Raw genomic sequence first — 19,374 nt, forward strand, 5'->3', positions numbered from 1 at the left:
ACGGTAGCCGCTGTTGCATTTGTCGAGCATCTCAACGTGAGGAAGAACACGGATCGAGCTGGCGTGTGCAGCAGTGGCAGTTCTGTTGATCGCCGTGCGGTCTAGATTCTACAGCGACCTCTCACTCAACGTTCCATCAGCTTCAGGCAGAAACACTCAGTTGCTGGACTGCTTCTACTACGATGCGTCACAAATATTGGCTTCGAAAATGAAAACGCAGCCGCGCGTACTCTAAAACTCGAAGCCGGCGACGTCAGTGCAATCTAAGACCCGTCGCTTACTTTTTCGCAATGGCCGTCACGATCGAGTGCCATTCGCCGGTGGCGTTTCTCCTCGACCCTCCACCCCCCCGAGTGCCTAGGCTGCCAGGCAGACGTCAGGAGCCATCAGACCCGTGGAACCCCATCTTCGACCTACGGAATTCAATGACCTCCTTCCTCACGTCGGAGACCGAGAACAATTGGGCAGGGAGATAAGCAACAGACCTGTGAGGTACAAACCGATGGGAGCATTCCCAAATCGCTCGCACTGTGCGAAAGCCTAAGGAACCTGCTTGGAGTCAGCAGGCATGCGGACATGGAAAAAACGGCAATGCCCTCAAATTGCTCGATTCAGTCGCCCTGTTTCACTTCACCGAATCCAGGGGCAGTGACCGATTCTCGTGGTCACGCGGACGGCAAAACCAAGGTAACGGAGCCGGATCTTTACGCGCGGTTTGATGTCGGACGGGATTCAACCGAGTGTTTTTCGTCCACTCATCAAAGGTGGAATTTGGTGACCGGCTACAAGCGAGTTGGGGTTCAAAGGGGAAATTTCTGGGTCTATCAATAAGCTTAATCCTCAGCGGTCCACTTGCTCGGAATGTTTCGCATCTTTCCACACTACATCTCGCGCCTCCAGGATGGTCGACGCGACACGGAAGTCAATGCCTGCTGACCAAGTTCAGGTAGCTACGGAACAGAAGACCGGAGCCGATTATGACTCAACCTGGCCGTCTTGCCGGTCTCAACCACAAGAGCTACGTACGCCATGAGCTTACGGCGGGGTGGCCGGGTCGTAATCGTCCACGCAGAAGGTATTGTACACAGGAAGCCGTTTCCGCGGAGGACGCACCCATCTTCTTGCAGGTTGAGCTAGGATTCATCGATCACCTGTCGTATGACACCCTTATATCCCGGCATTCCGACCATTTGGATATGCCGATATGCTGCACTCGCAAGCCAATGCGTGGGAATCGACACAACCTGTAGCGAGAGAGGGAGAGCCTCGCCGGCGGGCGCAAAAGTCAACGGCAAGTGTGGCTTCTGCGACTGTCAGATTGAGTGGGCGGGTGATGCACCGCGAGCGCAACTACTCTCTATGTGCATGCAAGCTCTAGGCAAGAATACAGGAGACAGCCACCACGTATCTAAGCTCTATGCAGGCCAAACCCCTGGTAAACCCACGTCAGGCACAGTCAAAACGACCTAGGGCTGAAGGCAAACAGGGTCCTAGCCCCGTGTCTCCGTCAACCTCCAGCTTCTTGCCAAGGCCAGCCAGGGTCAGATCCTTCTTTTACTGAGAGAAGTTTACGTCCGTTGCCAAGTCTGAATCATCAGCGCCTGTCCAGCTACCTGTCGTCGGTGTGCACATACACACACTTACAGTGCAAGCACTCTTTTCGAATACGCATATACTTACGTACCAGCTTCGTCAGGCCCCCTGTCAAGGGCACATTTTACGATGAATGCGATCCCAGGCTGTAGCCAACTTCGCCTCACCGGGGGATCCACACTCCCGATGCCTCTGACCGCCCGGTTCCATCCACCGGACCAACCCGGCCTGAGCACCTCCACTCTCAACCCCAGCAGCAATGAGGCCCCATCGTTCGCGCTTCCCTGACCCTTCGCAGAGACTTGGGCCGGTTCCGTCGGGGGAACCCCGATTTGAGGCCTATGAAGTCAAGGGCGTGGATGAAAGACATCTCTTAGTACCGTACCGCGGGAATAGGCTAGGAACCTTCAAGACGCCCCCACGTATTTTTATCTCCAAGTTGTGTGTCTCTCCATCTTAGTCCATCGTATTTCGGTTTCTGGGCTACGACTGGGCCGCCACATGGAACCTCTGGTCTTGTTACCCATTCCAAGTCAACCCGATGTACTGTCCTGACCGTTGAGTTGTTTCTTCCACTACATCTGATACTTTGAGTATCCATCGTTGTAGTTCGCTCCATTCCCACGTCCAGTCATATACCACGGAGGCAGTCCGTCATCTGGCATCACTACGACTCTGTCAACGTACTCAGCTTCAAACACCCTTGCTTCAGTCGACTAACACCTCACTCATTACTACACGCCCCACCACCTACCTGTCTGACCCAGGATCACGGCTACCCCTTGCCCACACACACTCCTTCCCTCCCGTCTTTTGGCGAGTGTGGATGTGAACTCATGCCCTGCCTGAGACCCGCTCCGTTCATCTTCGCTTAGAGTATTATTCTGCAGATTCCTGGATGGCAGCTGCATGTTTCTGCGTCACAGCGCGGGTTCTACGGGCAACTGACCGTGTCTTGTTCTCTTCGAGTCTGCCCTGCCCGTTACATGAGGCTGTCTAGGTTCAACTGCGGCAAAGCGGGTGTTCTCATTTCTGGGTGTGTAGCCTACCTAGTCCATGAAGAAGAGGCCTTTTGGGAATCTGATATAAAGAGAGGATATTCCTGAGGTTATGGGAAGTTGTTCCTATAGCTTCAGAACACATAAGCAATCTTCACTATCTCAGCTTTCTGTGAACGTCATCTAGCTGTTCACATATTCATTTCCCACCACACCATTCATCACTACATTCTTGCTAAACTATCTTCTCATAGTTGTACGCGAGGATTGGCCACAGTTAGACTCATTCATAGTCCTCGAGCCTCAAGTTGAGAGACAGGACCTTAAGAGTGCTGTTGATTTTCTCGGAGTCCAGAGGGCAAGTTGTTGGCCTGACCAACTTACACGGACTTGCTGCACAAGCAATATTCACCGCCAGAGAATTCAATACACCAGCTGATAGGCTTTTGGACTTCATTCTTTGGCTAGCTTGACGAATAATCGGCAATGTCGTCAAAGACTTCGAAACACTCCGAATCGAGCTCCAGGAAGCAATCCTCAAAGTCCAAGTCCAAGGCCAGCAAGACCGACGACTGGACCGACATCACAGACCCGGAAGAGCGCCGCAGGATCCAAAATCGTCTTGCTCAACGCAAGTTCCGTACGTACTATTTTCCTCCTTTTCTGCCCATGGAGTTATATAGATGCTAACCCATGGCAACAGGCAAGAAGAACCAAGAGAGCAAAGAGCAAACCACAAGGGACTCGCAAAACGAGGAAAACGCCCACAACATCTACCACACAACCGAGGCCGACGACCTGGCCGCGGAAGACGAAGTCTCAGGCCTCCCCTGGGGCGGCATCAACATCAAGCACGTGGTCTCCAGAGGCCACGAGCACGAGAGCCGCCGCGGGAGCCGTCGTGGCGAGTACGTGGGCGAAGACGTCCAGTACGCCAACACGTACACTGCCAACTACACGACAGGGTATCGCCAACCCCCGAGCTACGGAAGCAGCGGGGGCGAGGAATACTACTACGAGGAAGAGTCGCCGTACTACCATGATTACGAGCAGGGCAACGACCCGAGTCAGGCACAGGGCTACTATCAAAGGTAGACTTGCATCGCCTCGTCGACGGAATTCCTAGCGCCTAACGTCAACTGAGGAGTTAGAGCGGCCAGAATGAAGATTTAAACAACGATACCCGATTCTCCAAGTGCTTCTTTGGCATTTTTATCTTATGGCGTTTGACGCGGTTAGAATCACTATCCCCTAAAGTCTTTCCTCTCGGCATGGTTGAGAATACAGAAAGGGATAAGCTGGGCTGGATAGCATCCTGAGCAATGATGGTTGCAGACTGTGTTATGCGTCTTTGACTTTGTTTGAACTGGTGGGCACACTGATACATCGCCACTATCTGGTTTGATTTCTTTCTTAAACTGTTTACTTTTTGTTTTGGAAATGGAAATCTCCCACGCGAAGGAGTATTGGCCAAAGACAGTTATGGGCGTTCTTGGAAGAGGGAAATCTCCACATGATGATATGGATAACGAGTAACGAACGCCCACAGTGGCATACCAGAACGAATACAATACAGACCACTCCATCCTCAAAATACTCAGAAATGGCCTCGAAACCAAACATAGAAACTACAGAAACAGCTACAGTAGAAAGGTCATGAGTAGCAACTGGCAAACCATGACAATGCAGGCCACGCTAGCGACGATTCGGTCAAGCGAGGTTATAGGAGCCTAGGCTGAGACCAATCATCAGAGTGTTTGGACACGAAAGATGCAGATTAGTGATCCCACCAGCAGGGACGGGGGATGATGCAAGGAACCCTTAGAGGAGCCTGACAAGCTGGTGTTGGTATCTGATGCCGCGATTGGGAGTTGGGCGTCAAGGGGGTAGGTGAGTGAACGATCGTCAAGTCTTCCTGAAGGCGTGCAAGCACTCAAAATTGACACAACTGATGAGAAACTTCGTTGGAAAAAAAAAGAATTATGCCTGGGGGCGCCTAGCATCTGGAACATACCCTCTTACACAAACCAAGTATGACGTTGAATCACAGTTACTCACTCTTGACCGACATTGCAGCAGAAGATTCTGGGTTCTGACCGACATGCCATCGAATAGCTAGAGACGTGCATGCACAACGTTTCTAAACATACCGCCGAGACACAACGCCCTCGATGAGTCGTCCGGCCTGCTTCGTGTAAGTGCTGTGACAGGGTCTGGTGTGCCTGTTCCCCGATGCAAGCCACGATGCGCGGGGCCACCCCGGCGCCAGGCTGCCTTGGCTGAAGGCCGTGTTAGCCCAACTGTCGTGGGAGGCGTCGCGAGCTAATGTGAGTGTGCGGCCTGCAAGAATCCGGAGCTGATAGGGTTTTCCGGTCCAAATGGAGCTGCCGGTAGGTAGGTGAACCGGAATACTTGCTCAGGCAGCCCCAGAGGTCGTGCAGTATTGATGCAAAATGCCAATCAGAAAATCCAAAATAAGAAAAAGGAGAAAAAATGCAGAAAGTTGAACAACGGGGATACTGGGATCCTTTCAGCTAACTATCCTGACTTTGGATACTGTCCCTGCAGGCGAGCTTTCCTTCGGTATCGGAGGACGGAAAAAGAGGGGCACGGTAGTTTAGCCCTGTCGTGGTTTCCCGTCCTACCGGATACGGCAGGTCAGAGCTTCTAGTACGTACCAGAATTGATGCACGGATCAATGGATCCACTATGCAAGGGTCCAACGTCAACTACTGACTTGACCGCCCGGCAGATTCCCATAATTTTTTTTGAACTTTTTCTCCACCTAGGCCGATCGTCCTTGCCCGGATTCGCGGTTTCCTCTGATTTCTCTAGCATTCGACTCAACAACGCTCAGCGATACCAACACTTCTTGCACGACAAGATCAATTCGTTCGAGATGGCGCCTGGAGGAAACGACAAGCCTCTTGACCCCGCCGAGCTGAGGCGTCAGGCCGAGGGAAAAGGTAAGGGCCCAAAGCCGCCAGAACAACTGATGGCATCGCGGGATCAATTGCTTACAACACCCCGTGCGTAGAGGCAAAGATCATTCGCCGACGCGAGCAGCGCGAGAAGCGTCAGGCTGCCAACAAGGAGAAGAAGGCCATCAAGGCGCAGGCGAAGCGTGACCGCAAGGCCAATGTCTCGCGTGCCGCGAAATGGTTGGACCCGGCGCGCAAGGCTGCCGACAAAGCCAAGAAGCAGGCGCGCAAGGCCAACAAGGACGAGAAGCGATTCAACCGCATGCTGAAGCGTGCCGACAAGCTTGAGGTGCAGGCCAAGAAGCTCATGCTAGAGGCGCAGCGCGCTCGCGCGCGCCATGCTGTCATGGCTGAGCAGAGAGCTGTAAGTGCCGAGGTTTCCCTGCATTTATGAAGTGGACAAGATCTGACTATTTGGGTTACAGAAGAAGAAGGCCGAAGAGGAGATGATGAACAAGCCTGCGGGCAGCACAGCCAAGGGTGACGATGATATCATCAAGATCCACGACGGCGACAGCGACGACGATTCTTCCGACTCCAGCTCTGATTCCTCATCCGATTCAGAGTCGGACTCGGACTCGGAGGCAGAGGAACAGAAGAAGAAGGGCGGTGTTCCTGTCGAGAAGGCCGAGGAAGATGTCGAGATGAAATCCGAGTCACCGAACCCGACCACGCAGCTGCGTGCCGAGAGCGAGGCGAGAGTGATGAGCGACGAGCAAATGGAGGTCGATGTGAAGGAAGAGGAGAAGCCCAAGAAGTCGAAGAAGGATAAGAAGAACAAGAAGCAGCCGGTGGAGGAAGAGGAGAAGCCTACCGTCGTCAAAGAGGAGGCTCCCGAGGCCGACGAAACTCCCGCCAAGGAGAAGAAGTCCAAGAAGGACAAGAAGAGCAAGAAGTCCAAGGCTGCTGAGGAGGAGGCCGAAGAGGAGCCGAAATCGAGCAAGAAGTCCGAAAAGAAGCGCAAGCGTGCCCAGGAGGACGACGATGACGAATCGGATGGCGGCGCTGCCATCACCGAGGAGACTCCTAGTAAGAAGGACAAGAAGAAGAAGAAGAAGACCAAGAAGGACGAGGAGGAGGCTCCCGCGGCTGATGAGGATGCCAATGGCGACGGATGGGATGTTACCGCTCTTGAGGGCGGCCAGAAGCGTCAGGACAAGATGATGCGACTTCTCGGCGGTGGCAAGGCAGGTGCTGCGGCTGGCTCGAAGGCGGCTGGCAGCAAGGGCAAGCGCGACATCGGCAAGATCAGCCAGGAACTGGAGCAGCAGTTCAACGCCGGCGTACACATGAAGTATGACGGCGGCGCCCAGCGTCGCGGCCTCGGTGCCTGAGTCTCTTTGGAGATGAATCGCACCCCCATAATGTAGTATACGGTGTCGGAATTCGTTATGTGCGTAGGTTGCGGCGTTTTGAGGAAATGTCAACGGCGCGGCCCAAAGGAAACCAAAAAGCTGTAGATTGATTTGATTGCTTATTCCCAATGGAATGCTCCGACAAGAGAGAGAGAAAAAAAACTGAAATACATTTACGCCAAATAGCTCTGCTTCCCCTGATAACTTGTGGTATTTGTACAGAGTCTCGAATACCCACCATCAACGGGCGGGACACTGTGGTTCATGTGCCTTGAAAAGAAACTTCCCCCTTTTGTTCATCCACGGCGAGGCGAGCGCGTCTTGTGTGTCCGCAGTCTCCCTTGCGACCCCTTCACCAGCTCGATGCCGTCCAGAAACCGCCATTTCTGTGAGAAACGTGTACGGCATTGTGTTCTGCGACGCTTTTCGTGTGCCAATCGCACGCTCTTCGCACTGCTGCTGCCGCTGCCTTACGATCTTGTTTACCAGTCGGAACGTTTTGCGTGTCTTCGTTTAGAAGCCGAACATGCGGGAGAGGACCTCGAAGACGATACCGCCAAAGACGACGAAACCGAGGAGGACTACAGAAAGAAGACGGGTCAGCCAACCTCTTAACACATCGAACAGAACGAAAGGGCCAAATTGCTCCAGTAGAACTTGGCGGAGAGGAGAGAAGCGAAAGGCAAGCTACTCACTGAGCCACATGGGAGAGATGGGCGACTTTTGGACCTCCTTGGTGCGCTTCTTGATCTGCTCCTCGGACTTGCCCATGCGGGCCTCGTTGTCCTTGGCGAACTTCGCGTTCGCGCGTCTCTGTTGAGGTGTTTGCGCCTGGTAGGAAAAGACAATCGTTAGCACTCCGGCGAAACCCATTGGAAGCTCTTAAGCAGGTCCAGGAGGATGCGAAAGCGTTTGCTGGGATGTTTCGGGATCTGCGTACCATTGTGGATGTGTGTGGTGGATGAGGATGCGACGGAAGAAAAAAAGGGCGGCGGTGGTAATGCTCTGGTGAGACTTATTCTCTCTCGGTCGATGTCTCAATTGGATTCGGAGTTGTTATATACGTCAGGGCGCAAACAGGCAGCGAGTTGATCGTGTGGTGGTTTGTGATGGGCGAGATGTTGAACGTGTCGAGAGAAGAGCAGGGAAGCCGATTGAAGGGACAGATTGCGCCAGGGAGCTCTACCGTGAAGCTAATGCTGGCAATTCGTACCAGGTAATTAAGCGCCTAGGCGGGCGGGAAAGGGACAATTACCTTTTCGCCCTTCAGGACCTTCCCAAGTGGCTACCCGCCCCAGTTCGGGACATGTGTCGTCAAAGGGAATTAACGGGGCCACCTGTTCGGTGCCAGGGGTGCCGAAGGGGAAGGGGGGACACTGGACGGGACCGCGTTTTCCTGCCCGAGAGACCCTGGAGTTCCCGCCACAGCGGGACCCGCGTAAGGCCAAGAAGACCGCGTTTAAAATGTGCTGGCGACGGAGGGTTGCGGGGGATGCACGCGCGCACCGCCACAGATCGGCGCGGCGCATTCGGGATCGATCCAAGTCAAGGTTTCTTCTGGGTACGGGTGATGGACAATTGAGACAACGACAAGGACGACGAGAGCACCCCACGCGACGACATCGGATTACGAACGCAGTATACCGACGAGAGATAGACGACGAGAAATTTGAATAAAGGGGGGCACCAAAGTCATCGGGGCGAGACCACCACCACGACCAAAATGGCCGCGCGCAGCAGTGCAGCAGTCCTGAGCAGAGCTCTTCGCGCCCAGCGCACCCCACAGATCCCCCGCGGAGTAACTCGCTTTTACTCAACATCAGAAAGCGGCGAGAAGAGGCCGTCGATTGTGGTGAGTTCTTCTTCTTCCTCAGAGGCTTCCCAGGGATTGAAGCAGAGAGAGAGAGGGGACTGACGTCGTCGTGTTTTGCAGGGAACGTTTTACAAGACCTTCACGAGACCCGTCCTCAAAGTCCTCCTGATGGCCACTCTTACGTACCAGATTGCGTACTGGAGCTGGACAAAGTTGGAACAAGACGAGATTCGTGACGAGAAGCAAAAGGAGATTGACGGTCTCGAGGCCAGGGTTGCGGAGCTCCAAATGGGCAAGGGCACTGGTGCATAGAGCATCAAAACCCAACGATACCGTTGGATTCATCTCTGAGTTTGAAACACCAGTCCGAAGGGGAGATGCACAGGATAGACAAAAAGCGCGACGAAGGCGCGGAGATGCGAGATACCCCGACTTACTGTCTCGGCTGCGGTTACTACCAAACAAGGGATGTGGAACTTGCAACCTGCCGTCGGAGGCAAAGCCAGGTTCCTTCACGTTTCCCCCGCCAGTCTGGAATATGGGCAGACATGGCTTGCCGAGACCGGATCACAGATGAGGAGGGTGGACTGGCAAGACGTGTATAACACTGTAAGACCATATGAGGCACCGATACAATCGACGATTGTAGGTGCAACTCTTCTATAATATCTTGAAAAGATCCAAGATAGTCTACGAGTTTCCCTCCACCTAGGGGGGCCCATCTACACATGGAGTTAACATGTATTACTTCCAAAACAAAACCAGACCATCAAACGCCGATGCCATGCAAAAATCCAATAGCCTCATTACACTGTACCGTCGTGCCCTTGATTATCCCATGCAAGATTCGGCCGTCACTCTACACAAACATAAGACATCCATACAAGCACATGAGAGCCCACATTGCGTCGTCATCAGAGCAAAACAATGCTGAGGGTCCCAAACACGAGGAATGAGAGCAAGCCCCAAGACACCGCTAGCATCGCCGAACCAGAAGGATTGTGTACCGCACCCGGGTAGTTGCAGGTAAGGCCATCTCCCTGAATCGCATAGCTCGAGTTGAAAATGTCATCGTCAGGCGTCGGGCAGTTGAAGCCGAGCGATGCAGGGCAACTCTGGACTAAGTCGTAGCAGAGGTAGTCGCAAGGCAGGATCTCTCGATAAGGCCCTGGCTCGACCATTTCATCGATGAGGGGGTTCCTGGAGTGCTGGAAAACCCGCTTGTTGTATTTCGTCTGCTGATCGATTGGGAGTAGGGTGCCATTGGGGAAAGTTTGGTTGACGTTCCGAACCAACGAGAAGTTGGCCTCAGCAGCAGTAAAGTCCTCGCAACGAGGGATCGTTACAGTGCAAAGCCACTTCTTGTAGGCAATCTCACAATCTGTGCAGTTTCGAGCCAGTGAGTAGCGCTGTACATCGGGTGCTTCGCAAGCAACCTGCGCCAGCTGCTTCTTGAAGTTGTCGTACATGTCCTTGGCGTAGTTGTCATAAAATTGCGCAAGCTGGGTTATGTTCATTTTGTTGGAGTTTGCGGGAACTGCGTATTCCGTTTCGTTGCAAAACTGTAAATCGGTAATAATTTTGCAATTTTCGCCTGCGAGGAAGTCAGTATAACCAACTTTCAAAACCCCAGCAAGGAACATACCGTCTTTGGTCTCGAAGGGTGTTGCTTGAAAGACTCGGCCACCGCTACCTGTAGTACCGCCTTCCTGCCGCTTTTTCGTTGTCGTGTTGCCAATATGAACCAAGATGCCGTCATAGAAAGCACTCGCGTTGAGATCGTTGAAGAAGAATTGCTGCTTCGGCAGGTTACCAGCACCTCTAGTAGTCATTACAGTACTGGCCTTATTGCCGAATTGGCCACCCTTCGTTGCCGCGATAGCGGCGTACTTCTCCAGACCGCACATCGAACGTCGAACACCTTTTGTGGTGGGGTGGTCTCTGTTCTCAACGAACATTACAAATGGCGGACCCTCTTGCAGAATCTTCTGGATTGTGGCTTCATCGTGTGAATCCGTGAGATTCGCTGTGGTCAACAGAGCGGCGCTGGAATCGCTGTCGACCCAGAGAAGCTCAGAGGGTGAATCATTATAGTCGTGGAAGAAACCGTCCGTGGATGCTGCTACATCAAAGTTCCAGTCTCCCGTGAAGTTCGCGGCATCCACCCCAGGGGCGGATATGCCAATAAAAATGTCGCCCGTCGCATTGACCTTCATGAATGCCGCGCCTTCTTCAAAGATTGTTGCGTTTTGCGTTGAGGCATTTTGCCCTGGTCCGGGCGTTTGGTTATCCTTCGATGTCGAAAGATACATCGTGATCTGCGGGGCGTCCAGCTTGGTGTTGTTCGCTGCGCGATCCGGTCGGATACATGTCGTCGCAGAGATATAGACAGTCCTGCTTTGAGCCTTTTGCCTAGGCCGCAGTCCAGCCTCTTCGACCTCCGAGTGCGCCTCTTCTCGCCCACCTGATGCATTGCCATTCTCCCGCGGCTCCACAACGAACGCGTCATCGGGCGAAGAGTCGAAGAAGTTTGCGAAGACAGAGATGGCCTCAAAAACGAAGCTCTGTGTCTGGTTGCCCTGGACATTGCGATTGACCTTCACGTTGTTCACGAGCGCCGTCACTCCGGCAGGCGCCCTTCCAATGATACTGCGGTCGAAGGCGGCAAACTCAGGTTCGTAGGCAGGACTCAATTCGCTTCGTCGGTCGAGAACATCGTCGGGTTCGATAGGATCCAACACAGGCGTAAACGCTTCGCTCAAATCTGCGGCGAGGGCAAATGTGGGAGTCGATAGCAGGTAGTAGATGAAGAGTAGCAGCAACGAGGCAATCAGCGAGGCCGCCAGTCGCGATTGCAGTGGACTGAGCTGCATTGTGAGGACATGCCCTCCAGGGGCAGATGCCTTTGGAAAGCTGGTTGGCGACGCGGTGCTTCGTTGTCGTGTCGCGGGCTGTCTGTCGAGGAGTTCAAAGGTGCGAGAGGAACGTCGATAAGCGCGATTGAGTATCGGTCCGTCGCTATCTGGGGTCGCAAATTGGCCAAGTCCTCCACTTCATTCCATCAGCACAAGTCTATCAGGGCAGCGAGTGTCGAGTTGCGGCTTGTCAAACGAGGGAAAGCCACCAAACTCGTTAGATCTCGGTAGAGGCCGTCGGGGAGAAACAATAAACGGTGTCTAGTGTAGGTGATGTTGAAGTGAGCGAGTGAGGCGGGACTTGGAGGCAGAGGAAAAGAGCCTTTGTCGTTTTAGGGAGTTTCACATCCCAAACAGCTGAGAGGGCGGCGTGGACCTTGCATTGCCAGGACGCCCCAGGCCTCTGAATTGACTGGAGGTCCCGCCTGTAAGGCCTCCAACAAGACACCGGGCAAGGGGTCAAAAAATGGAAGTGTGGGGGACCCCTTTCCTCGACTCGGACTGCTCGGCCTGTCCGCCGGGGGCCATCCTCGCCTACGAGTCCCTGAAAACCACCCCCCATGTCCTCCCTAAGGCTGGGCTGGGCTGCCTTAAGCACGGAGCGGCGTTCTCGGCATCCTGATGTACGTTTGTCCTCTTGGCGTCAAAAACACACCAGTTGCTGCCCAGTCGTCCAGGCTCACGCTACACCACCTCGAATACTGGGAGGCGCGAAGGGGACGGTCCAGCCAGTCTTTTGAACCGCTTTTTCTGCAACAGAGAAGCAAGGAAGGGGAAGGACTCGTTCTGCAAGGAACGCTGCATCTTACCACCGTTACCGCGTCCGAGGCGTCGTGCCGGTGATGGGCGTCAATTCCAGCATCTCTCTAGCGTCAATGGGGCAACAAAATGACACTGAGCAGCAGCCATGACTAGCTCTCGAACTCCAGAAATGCGCGAATATTGGAGCCGAATACAGGCCTCCACCAGGACTGAACTGCTCTTGCCGATGGAAGACATAAGTCGAACACGGCAGAGCAGCACTGGCATGCGCCCGGAGTACAACCCGGTCAATCCAACTTGCGATGGCTGTTTCGACCTGTCCGGCCCCTTGAGTTGGAGTGCTTCAAGCACTCCAACATTTCAGTTGTCCCGGACAAAGAAACATGCCGCAGCTCGAGTCGAGTCTCTCTTTGTCTCTAAGCCACACTTGCCAATTCGTGAACAATTCGTCACATGTCTCTGCCGTTCTGGCTAAAGGATCAAGCACCTCCAACGGCAGCATGTGTCACGGGATAATTGAATCCATATCAGGTACTCTCTAGTTCATTGCAAAGTCAATGACTCCGTATTCCGTAGCGTACAGCTTTCTCTGGGTAACAGGAACTCATCCAACCGTTCCGTCGTGGCCCTCGTTCCGGGTCCTCGACCAAACCTAAACAAGCCATCACCGTTGTCGCATTTGTAGTTATGCTAGCCTTTGAAACCTCATCCCATCACGTTTGAGCTCTAGGTCGCTGCATGACGTCCTTTGGACTAGCTAGCGAGTGCCACTGGGATGAGCGGGCCAGCTTTTGGGGTGGAGTAGGTAGATCTCTCAAGGCAATCGACCTGCTTTATGAGCCGGCGCTGACGCGCATTTACTCGGCCTTGCCAGCCTGGGCACGGAGACCGGAGGCGGTGGAGGCACCGGTGAAGTACTTGGCAAGCATGGGTGCCAGGAAGGAGTTGAAGACGATGTCGGCACCGCTGTCACCTGTTAGCGGCAGCAAACACGGCTCGGAAGGGGCGGAACGTACCGGAAGACGGGCAGAGACAGCCACAGAAGGAAGACAAACTTGAAAGTGAAGTAGAAGGGGAACCAGTAGACGACGTTAACGAGACTCTCCGCAACGCTGTATTGTATTGGTTAGCTCGACCGGACCGCTGCAGAGCACAGGAACACTAACGTGAAGAAGGCGAAGACGACCCAGTACTAAGAGAACAGTCAGTAAGTTTGGCTTTGACAGCTGCGGGGAAGGTGTTTATCGACGTACGGTCAGCCACTGGGTGTCGTCTTGCTTGTTCGCAGTGAACAAGGCATTGAGGGAGTAGTAGCCGGGGATAACGAAGCCGGCAAGGTTGGTCAAAAGCTGACCGCCGAGGTTGAAGATGATGAGGAAGAAGTAGAGGGCGACGACACCGATGACGGCGTAGGCCTTGGGGACGTTGGTCTGCTTCTCGAGGTTGTTAAGGGCGGGGTACTTGGACAGCTATGGTACAAGAAAGTCAGCACTTGACGGCCATCAATTCGCAGATGCAGCGCGGTATTCTTACCTCACGGTCGAGCTGGCCGATGTAGTTCTGGACGCGATCCTGAGCAGACATGTTTGCGATATACTGGTCGGGTAGCGAAGCTGTGTGATAATGCGCTGTGCTAATGGTTAGGACAGGACAAGGACGGAGGAAGAGGACGAGGGATAGAACAAAGACGAGGCCAGGTTGCAGAATCGGAGGACCCTGGCAAGGGCAAGTGGAGGGGCTCGATGGAGACCGCGGCAACTTACAGCGATTGGGATACGAAGTGTTTTGGTAAGCGAAAAGGCCAGAGAAGCTATTGGCAATGTTAGACGGAGAGATCTCGACGAGAATTTGGAGAGTACGGGGTTGAATGACCTTGAGTCTGCGTTGGAATTAGCAGGTGAAAGGGAAAAGGCCGGATGACGACGTAACGTGTGCAGATCTGAGCCAGCAGGAATGGCCTAGGTGCCCTTGCGTCAAGTGTGAGCTTCGCTCGGGGGTTTTTTTTTTCTATGGGAGGGGGGCACAGGCACGAGACGAGAACACACACATTCACTTCAGCTTGGGCAGCACAGCAACAGGTCTACGGTGAGTGAGGAGCTTCAGTGCTTCTAGGTAGGTAGGCATTCTGCACCTAGCGACGACGTTGTAGCTCCCCCGCCTGCCAGACTTTGTGTGTCGGCCAAAAATGCCCTGGGATCCATGTCTTGGCTGTTAGCGGATACATTGGCGTGGATGGTGTGAGATTCCGCGATCCAGCGAGTGAGGGCTATGGTTACGGCTACGGCTACAGCTTCGGCTGCTGTTCAATCCTTGAAGGTGATGGCAATAGCATCAGCAAGGTACTTCGTACGGATTTGTTGCTTGGTCTGTTATTGCTGCCTGACCTACAAGGCCCTGCACGTCCTGAGTTGTTGCTGTTGCTGTTATGGTTCTGGTGTCCGGCGTCTGTCTGTGTGTGTGTGTGTTATTTGACTCTGGGTAAACAATGCTGGTATCTGATTGGGTGCTTCTCCACCCAGCTTCTCCGCGTGTTTAGACAACATGCTTTTCGGTACGTACCACCCTTCCGACACACCACGAACAGAAACACACAAAGACCTGCATAAGCAGCCCCGTTATTTTCGCCATGGTCCAATCGCCAAACGTTGTTTTCTTTCAGGAGTCACGTGAAGCCCAGCCACAGTCGTTTCTCCGTCAACACTGGCGTCCCAAAACAAGTCGAAGTGTTTCCCTCGTCCGCCAACATCTGCTCCCCCGACCACATCTTTAAGATCTCGACTCTCACCACGGCGCACCGCGCTCTCTTTGGCTGCAGGGATTTGGACCGCTTTTCTCGACCTCGACATCTCCTCTTCTCTCAGTCGCCTTTTCTCGTCGCCCCAGCCGGCGCACGTTTACTTCATTCATTGTTTGGAGACTTTGTCCTGCATGATCCGTGTGTTTTCATCGCAGAATAATAATCCCATCCAACACAAGGGCTGACGGATAATGGACCACGGTACGATGAGCAAGTCTTCTGGTGTTTCTCCGCGTCGAGAGCACATTTCCACCCGTGTTTTCTGCGCTGACCACCAATGTAAACAGACCACCTCGCCCAAGCTCTCCGGGCCAAGAAGAGACCCCAATCCCGTGCTTCAACTGCTTCCGTTCACAGCATCTCGACACAACCGCAAATGGAACAACAATCCTTCGAAACCCATGACGGCCTGTACTCCGCTCAATGGGTCAACAACGATCACCGACAACAGAGGAATCTTGCACCCGCGTCACGGATAACCCCGGAGGAGATGATGCTGCACGCCGCCGCAAACCACATGCAGAACGCTCGCGAATACTCCATGCCGCCTGGCATGACTGCCTCCATGAGCCACCAGTCCAGTGTTCCCATGAGCCACTCGATGTCGTTCCCTCAACACACCGCCATGCCTCGACACCCCCTGCCCAACGAAAGCTTTGCCAACAGCTTCACCGAGGACAGCCAATTGATGGACCGTGACGACGACGACTCTTTGGTCGGTGCTATGGGTTTGCAAAAGTCGAGCTCTGCTAGGTCCAGTGCCAACAATGAGCTCGAGATGCGTCACCTTTTCAACGCCAACAAGCACCGCGGCCTGCAAGATGTTGCCAAGGAACTCCATGGCAATGAGCGTGGCCCCAACTCCGAACGGACCCGCCAAGTGTTCGCCATGCTTTGGATCAACACGGTATGCACCAAAGGGAAGGGTTCTGTCCCTCGCGGCAGAGTCTACGCGAACTACGCGTCCCGATGTGCGACCGAGAGGATCACCGTCCTCAACCCCGCCAGTTTTGGCAAGCTTGTCCGAGTTCTCTTCCCCGGCCTCAAGACAAGACGTCTTGGCGTGAGAGGTGAATCCAAGTATCACTACGTCAACTTTACACTGGTGGATGACCAGCCCGATCTTCGCGAGCCCGAACCTCAGATCCCGATGGCGATTCCGGAACCCAGCAGGTCACAGAGTTTCAGTGCAGCTCCCGCCAAATCTCAGCCTGCGAAGGCCGCACTGCCTTCTCCTGACGCTGTCAGGCGGGCAGAGAGTCCTGCCGAGGCATCCCATACTCATTCACGATCGCACAGCTTTTACTCCCATCCGAATATAACCAGCGCGGATCATCTCAGTTCTTCCACTTCCAAAACGTCTCTCCAGTTCTCATTCCCTTCGGAGGCGGATGAGGCCCTCCTTCAATCAAACGATCCCCTTGTGCTGCCACGAATGGAGCCTTTCTTGCCCAACGGAACTGACCCGGACGCGGCAAAGAGCCTGTCTGCTCTGTATAGGTCGCACTGCACTTCATTAGTTGAATGTGTTCGCTATTGCAAGGAGAAGACCTTCTTCCATCTCTACACCTCTTTCCAAGGCACGTTGACTATGCCGGTCCAGAAGCTACTCGGTCACCCGGCTCTTGCCCCCTGGATCGAGGAATGCGATTTCATCCTCTACCAACGCATGCTTAGAATCATCTCGGGCCTGACGCTTCAAGTCGTGCCCAAGCCGGTGTTGGATACATTACGCAACATTTCCGAGCGCCTGGTCCCCCACGTTCGGGATGCTTTCCAAGGTCAACCGCATCATGTCATTCGAGCCAAGGAGGCTCCAGCTACCATCTTCGCAGCTCTCTTGGATCGTGCCCTGAGAGTCAACCTCACTGCCCACGCAGCGGCCAACATGCTTTCGAATCCGGCCAACCGCGACCAGATGTACCTCGATTGGATCACGATGGTCCGCGTGCGCAAAGTGGCCGAATGCGTGCCCACGCGTGGCATGGACGACCTGGTCAACCTTCTTGTATCCGAACTCCGCGATCTTCTCAACCCGATGAACGTACCATGGGAAGTGGAGTGCTTGACAGTGTACGGCGATATCGCTCTGAGGAATGGCCGTCAACCTGGAGCCGAGGGCACCGCGGACGCGAATGGACAGAACGTGTTGGAACGCTGGGTCGGCTTCCTCAAGTCACTACCAACCCGATTCCCTTACGCAACACACACAGACATCGTCTACTGCGTGCAGAGGGTAGGCACTGCCGTGATGCGGGATCTGACCATGGCTCAGGGCAAGAGCTTTGGCTCTTGGTGGGTGACGAAATGCTGGATCGATGAGATGACGTGCTTCCTTGCCGAGCAGGGAGGCTTCCTCAACATGAAGACCTCGGGAGCATCGGCGACCGTCGCCAATCCTCATAGAACAGGTCAGGAGGCGAGCCAACAGGGTTCCCGGTACAGCACTGGGAGTGAAGAGTTCAACTTTTCCAACCTTCCCCAAGCACAGCCGGACAAGGCGCCTTTTCCGCCAGCAACCAGTCAAGGCCAGGTTGATTCAGCCGGAATGACGGGGGGCAGCAACCCTGATGATAGCGGAATTGGTATCCGGACGCCGGAGGAGGACTTCCCGATGGACAAGTACACGTTCTCGCACTCCGAGGTCAACCAAGCGCTGCTTGCGAATGCTGAACTGCAACAATGACGAAATGGGGTCGAAGCATAGTCGCACCTGGCAAACCAGGTGCCATTTATCGATAGTCATCTGCCAGGCAGCCTCTTGACGGGGCTTGATGCCGGAGGAGGACTGTTGAGCGCAGTGTGATGACGATGGCACGACTGGACGATTATATGAGTGTGGGAAAAGCTCTTGCCATTTGGTACGGAGACGTGTTCAAGATTTGCGCTTGTTTCTACTAGAACGGGTTTTGGGTTCTGGTTTTGGTTCTGGTGTTTAACGTAGCTGGCGATGAGGACGGCATATGCATTCGGTGCTCGCGGGTTGTTATACCAATTCTTTTCTGGTCAGGGGCATAGGTACTTGATTATACGTTTTATCTTGTAGTGTGTGGTAATACAACTCGGCGAAGAGCATTGAACAGACGCGAGGTTCTCAAATGACGAGTTATTCTGTAGAGCATCTCGCCCCTATCACACATCCGGGGACATGAACGACGCCAGGATTGACTGGCTACATAAGCAGCGTCAACGGCGGCGGCTGAATGGGGCATGGGATCCCCCTCGTTCGTCATGAGGGCCTGTCCCTGATTCGCTGTCCCTGCGCGCACCGGGATGGTGTAAAAGTTTTCTACGTATGCGTGAAGTGGCTGGAAGAGGCAACAAGGAAGCTTATTTATTTAGCCCGGACTTGCTCTACGGTTTGTGGGAACAGCAGCTGAGAAAGAAAAGATGACTGCCCGTTTGTGAGAGAGAAACAGGGGCGTTGGGCATGGCAGTCGCATGGCAGTAATGGCTTCCCCTGATTAAACAAATTGGACAGAGATTGCAGAGGGAAAAGAGTCATTGAGTCTTTTGTTATGAGTCAGACGAATGCATTGTCACGGATAGAGGCCGCCACGGATTGACTGCCTTTCTCAGAGGCCTCGATGCTTGCACACAACGCTTCGTCTGCAGGGTGAATATGCAGCGGATCGAGGGCCTCAAACAGGAGGAGGTGCAGATGCAGCAGCAGACGCTCGGCCCAGCCATTTCTGACACTCGTGGCCGCCGTTGCGGCATTGGATCGGTAGTCAAGATTCGGGCCCGCCTCCGATGTTCCGGAAGCGCAAAATTTGGTAGCTGCAACTTGGACAGGCGTCGCCGATTTCGTCGTAACGCTCCACATCCCACTTTCGTCCCATCTCACCTTGCATCCAATCCTGTCCAACTCAATCCAATCCACCACAACGGCCCAATACCTGGGCTTGCCATTCATCCCACCACATTTCACGACTTTCAACTTTTGTTCTCACTTGCCGGCTGTCCTGACCTCACCTTACCACGTCTTTCGGTGTAGTGCATCACTTGACACGTCTGTTCGAGGGTTGACGACCCAGTCCAACCGTCGCCATTCTTTTTCCCGCACTCGACATTTAAAGTGCCCCTCCCCCGCGGCCTGGAGTAGAGTCATACTCGCCCAACACCAGCCACTTTCGGATCTTCATACCACGATTGAGGCA

At 54.0% G+C, this 19,374-nt stretch overlaps 6 protein-coding genes across 6 annotated transcripts; 3 read left to right on the plus strand and 3 right to left on the minus strand.

Moving 5' to 3' along the window:
- Positions 1–3,077: 3,077 nt before the first annotated feature.
- Positions 3,078–6,906, plus strand: CkaCkLH20_01467 (uncharacterized protein; the record flags this gene model as incomplete). Its single annotated transcript, XM_038884186.1, has 5 exons — positions 3,078–3,231; positions 3,295–3,682; positions 5,427–5,557; positions 5,629–5,936; positions 5,998–6,906. The coding sequence occupies 5 exons, from the start codon at positions 3,078–3,080 to the stop codon at positions 6,904–6,906; spliced, it is 1,890 nt and encodes a 629-aa protein (XP_038750778.1).
- Positions 6,907–7,440: 534 nt separating this feature from the next.
- CkaCkLH20_01468 (uncharacterized protein) lies at positions 7,441–7,800 on the minus strand (the record flags this gene model as incomplete). Its single annotated transcript, XM_038884187.1, has 2 exons — positions 7,441–7,508; positions 7,623–7,800. The coding sequence occupies 2 exons, from the start codon at positions 7,798–7,800 to the stop codon at positions 7,441–7,443; spliced, it is 246 nt and encodes an 81-aa protein (XP_038750779.1).
- Positions 7,801–8,650: 850 nt separating this feature from the next.
- Positions 8,651–9,052, plus strand: CkaCkLH20_01469 (uncharacterized protein; the record flags this gene model as incomplete). The annotated part of the gene is made up of 2 exons (XM_038884188.1): positions 8,651–8,779; positions 8,861–9,052. 2 exons carry the CDS (start codon positions 8,651–8,653, stop codon positions 9,050–9,052), a joined length of 321 nt encoding a protein of 106 aa, XP_038750780.1.
- Positions 9,053–9,654: 602 nt separating this feature from the next.
- Positions 9,655–11,613, minus strand: CkaCkLH20_01470 (calcium influx-promoting protein ehs1; the record flags this gene model as incomplete). The annotated part of the gene is made up of 2 exons (XM_038884189.1): positions 9,655–10,334; positions 10,386–11,613. 2 exons carry the CDS (start codon positions 11,611–11,613, stop codon positions 9,655–9,657), a joined length of 1,908 nt encoding a protein of 635 aa, XP_038750781.1.
- Positions 11,614–13,274: 1,661 nt separating this feature from the next.
- CkaCkLH20_01471 (uncharacterized protein) lies at positions 13,275–14,001 on the minus strand (the record flags this gene model as incomplete). The annotated part of the gene is made up of 5 exons (XM_038884190.1): positions 13,275–13,383; positions 13,434–13,529; positions 13,584–13,609; positions 13,671–13,886; positions 13,951–14,001. The coding sequence occupies 5 exons, from the start codon at positions 13,999–14,001 to the stop codon at positions 13,275–13,277; spliced, it is 498 nt and encodes a 165-aa protein (XP_038750782.1).
- A 1,589-nt stretch (positions 14,002–15,590) lies between these two features.
- Positions 15,591–17,900, plus strand: CkaCkLH20_01472 (RFX DNA-binding domain-containing protein; the record flags this gene model as incomplete). Its single annotated transcript, XM_038884191.1, has 1 exon — positions 15,591–17,900. The coding sequence occupies one exon, from the start codon at positions 15,591–15,593 to the stop codon at positions 17,898–17,900; it is 2,310 nt and encodes a 769-aa protein (XP_038750783.1).
- Between the last annotated feature and the right edge of the window lie 1,474 nt (positions 17,901–19,374).

This window comes from Colletotrichum karsti (assembly GCF_011947395.1).
Source record: "Colletotrichum karsti strain CkLH20 chromosome Unknown Scaffold3, whole genome shotgun sequence".
Lineage (NCBI taxonomy): Eukaryota > Fungi > Ascomycota > Sordariomycetes > Glomerellales > Glomerellaceae > Colletotrichum > Colletotrichum karsti.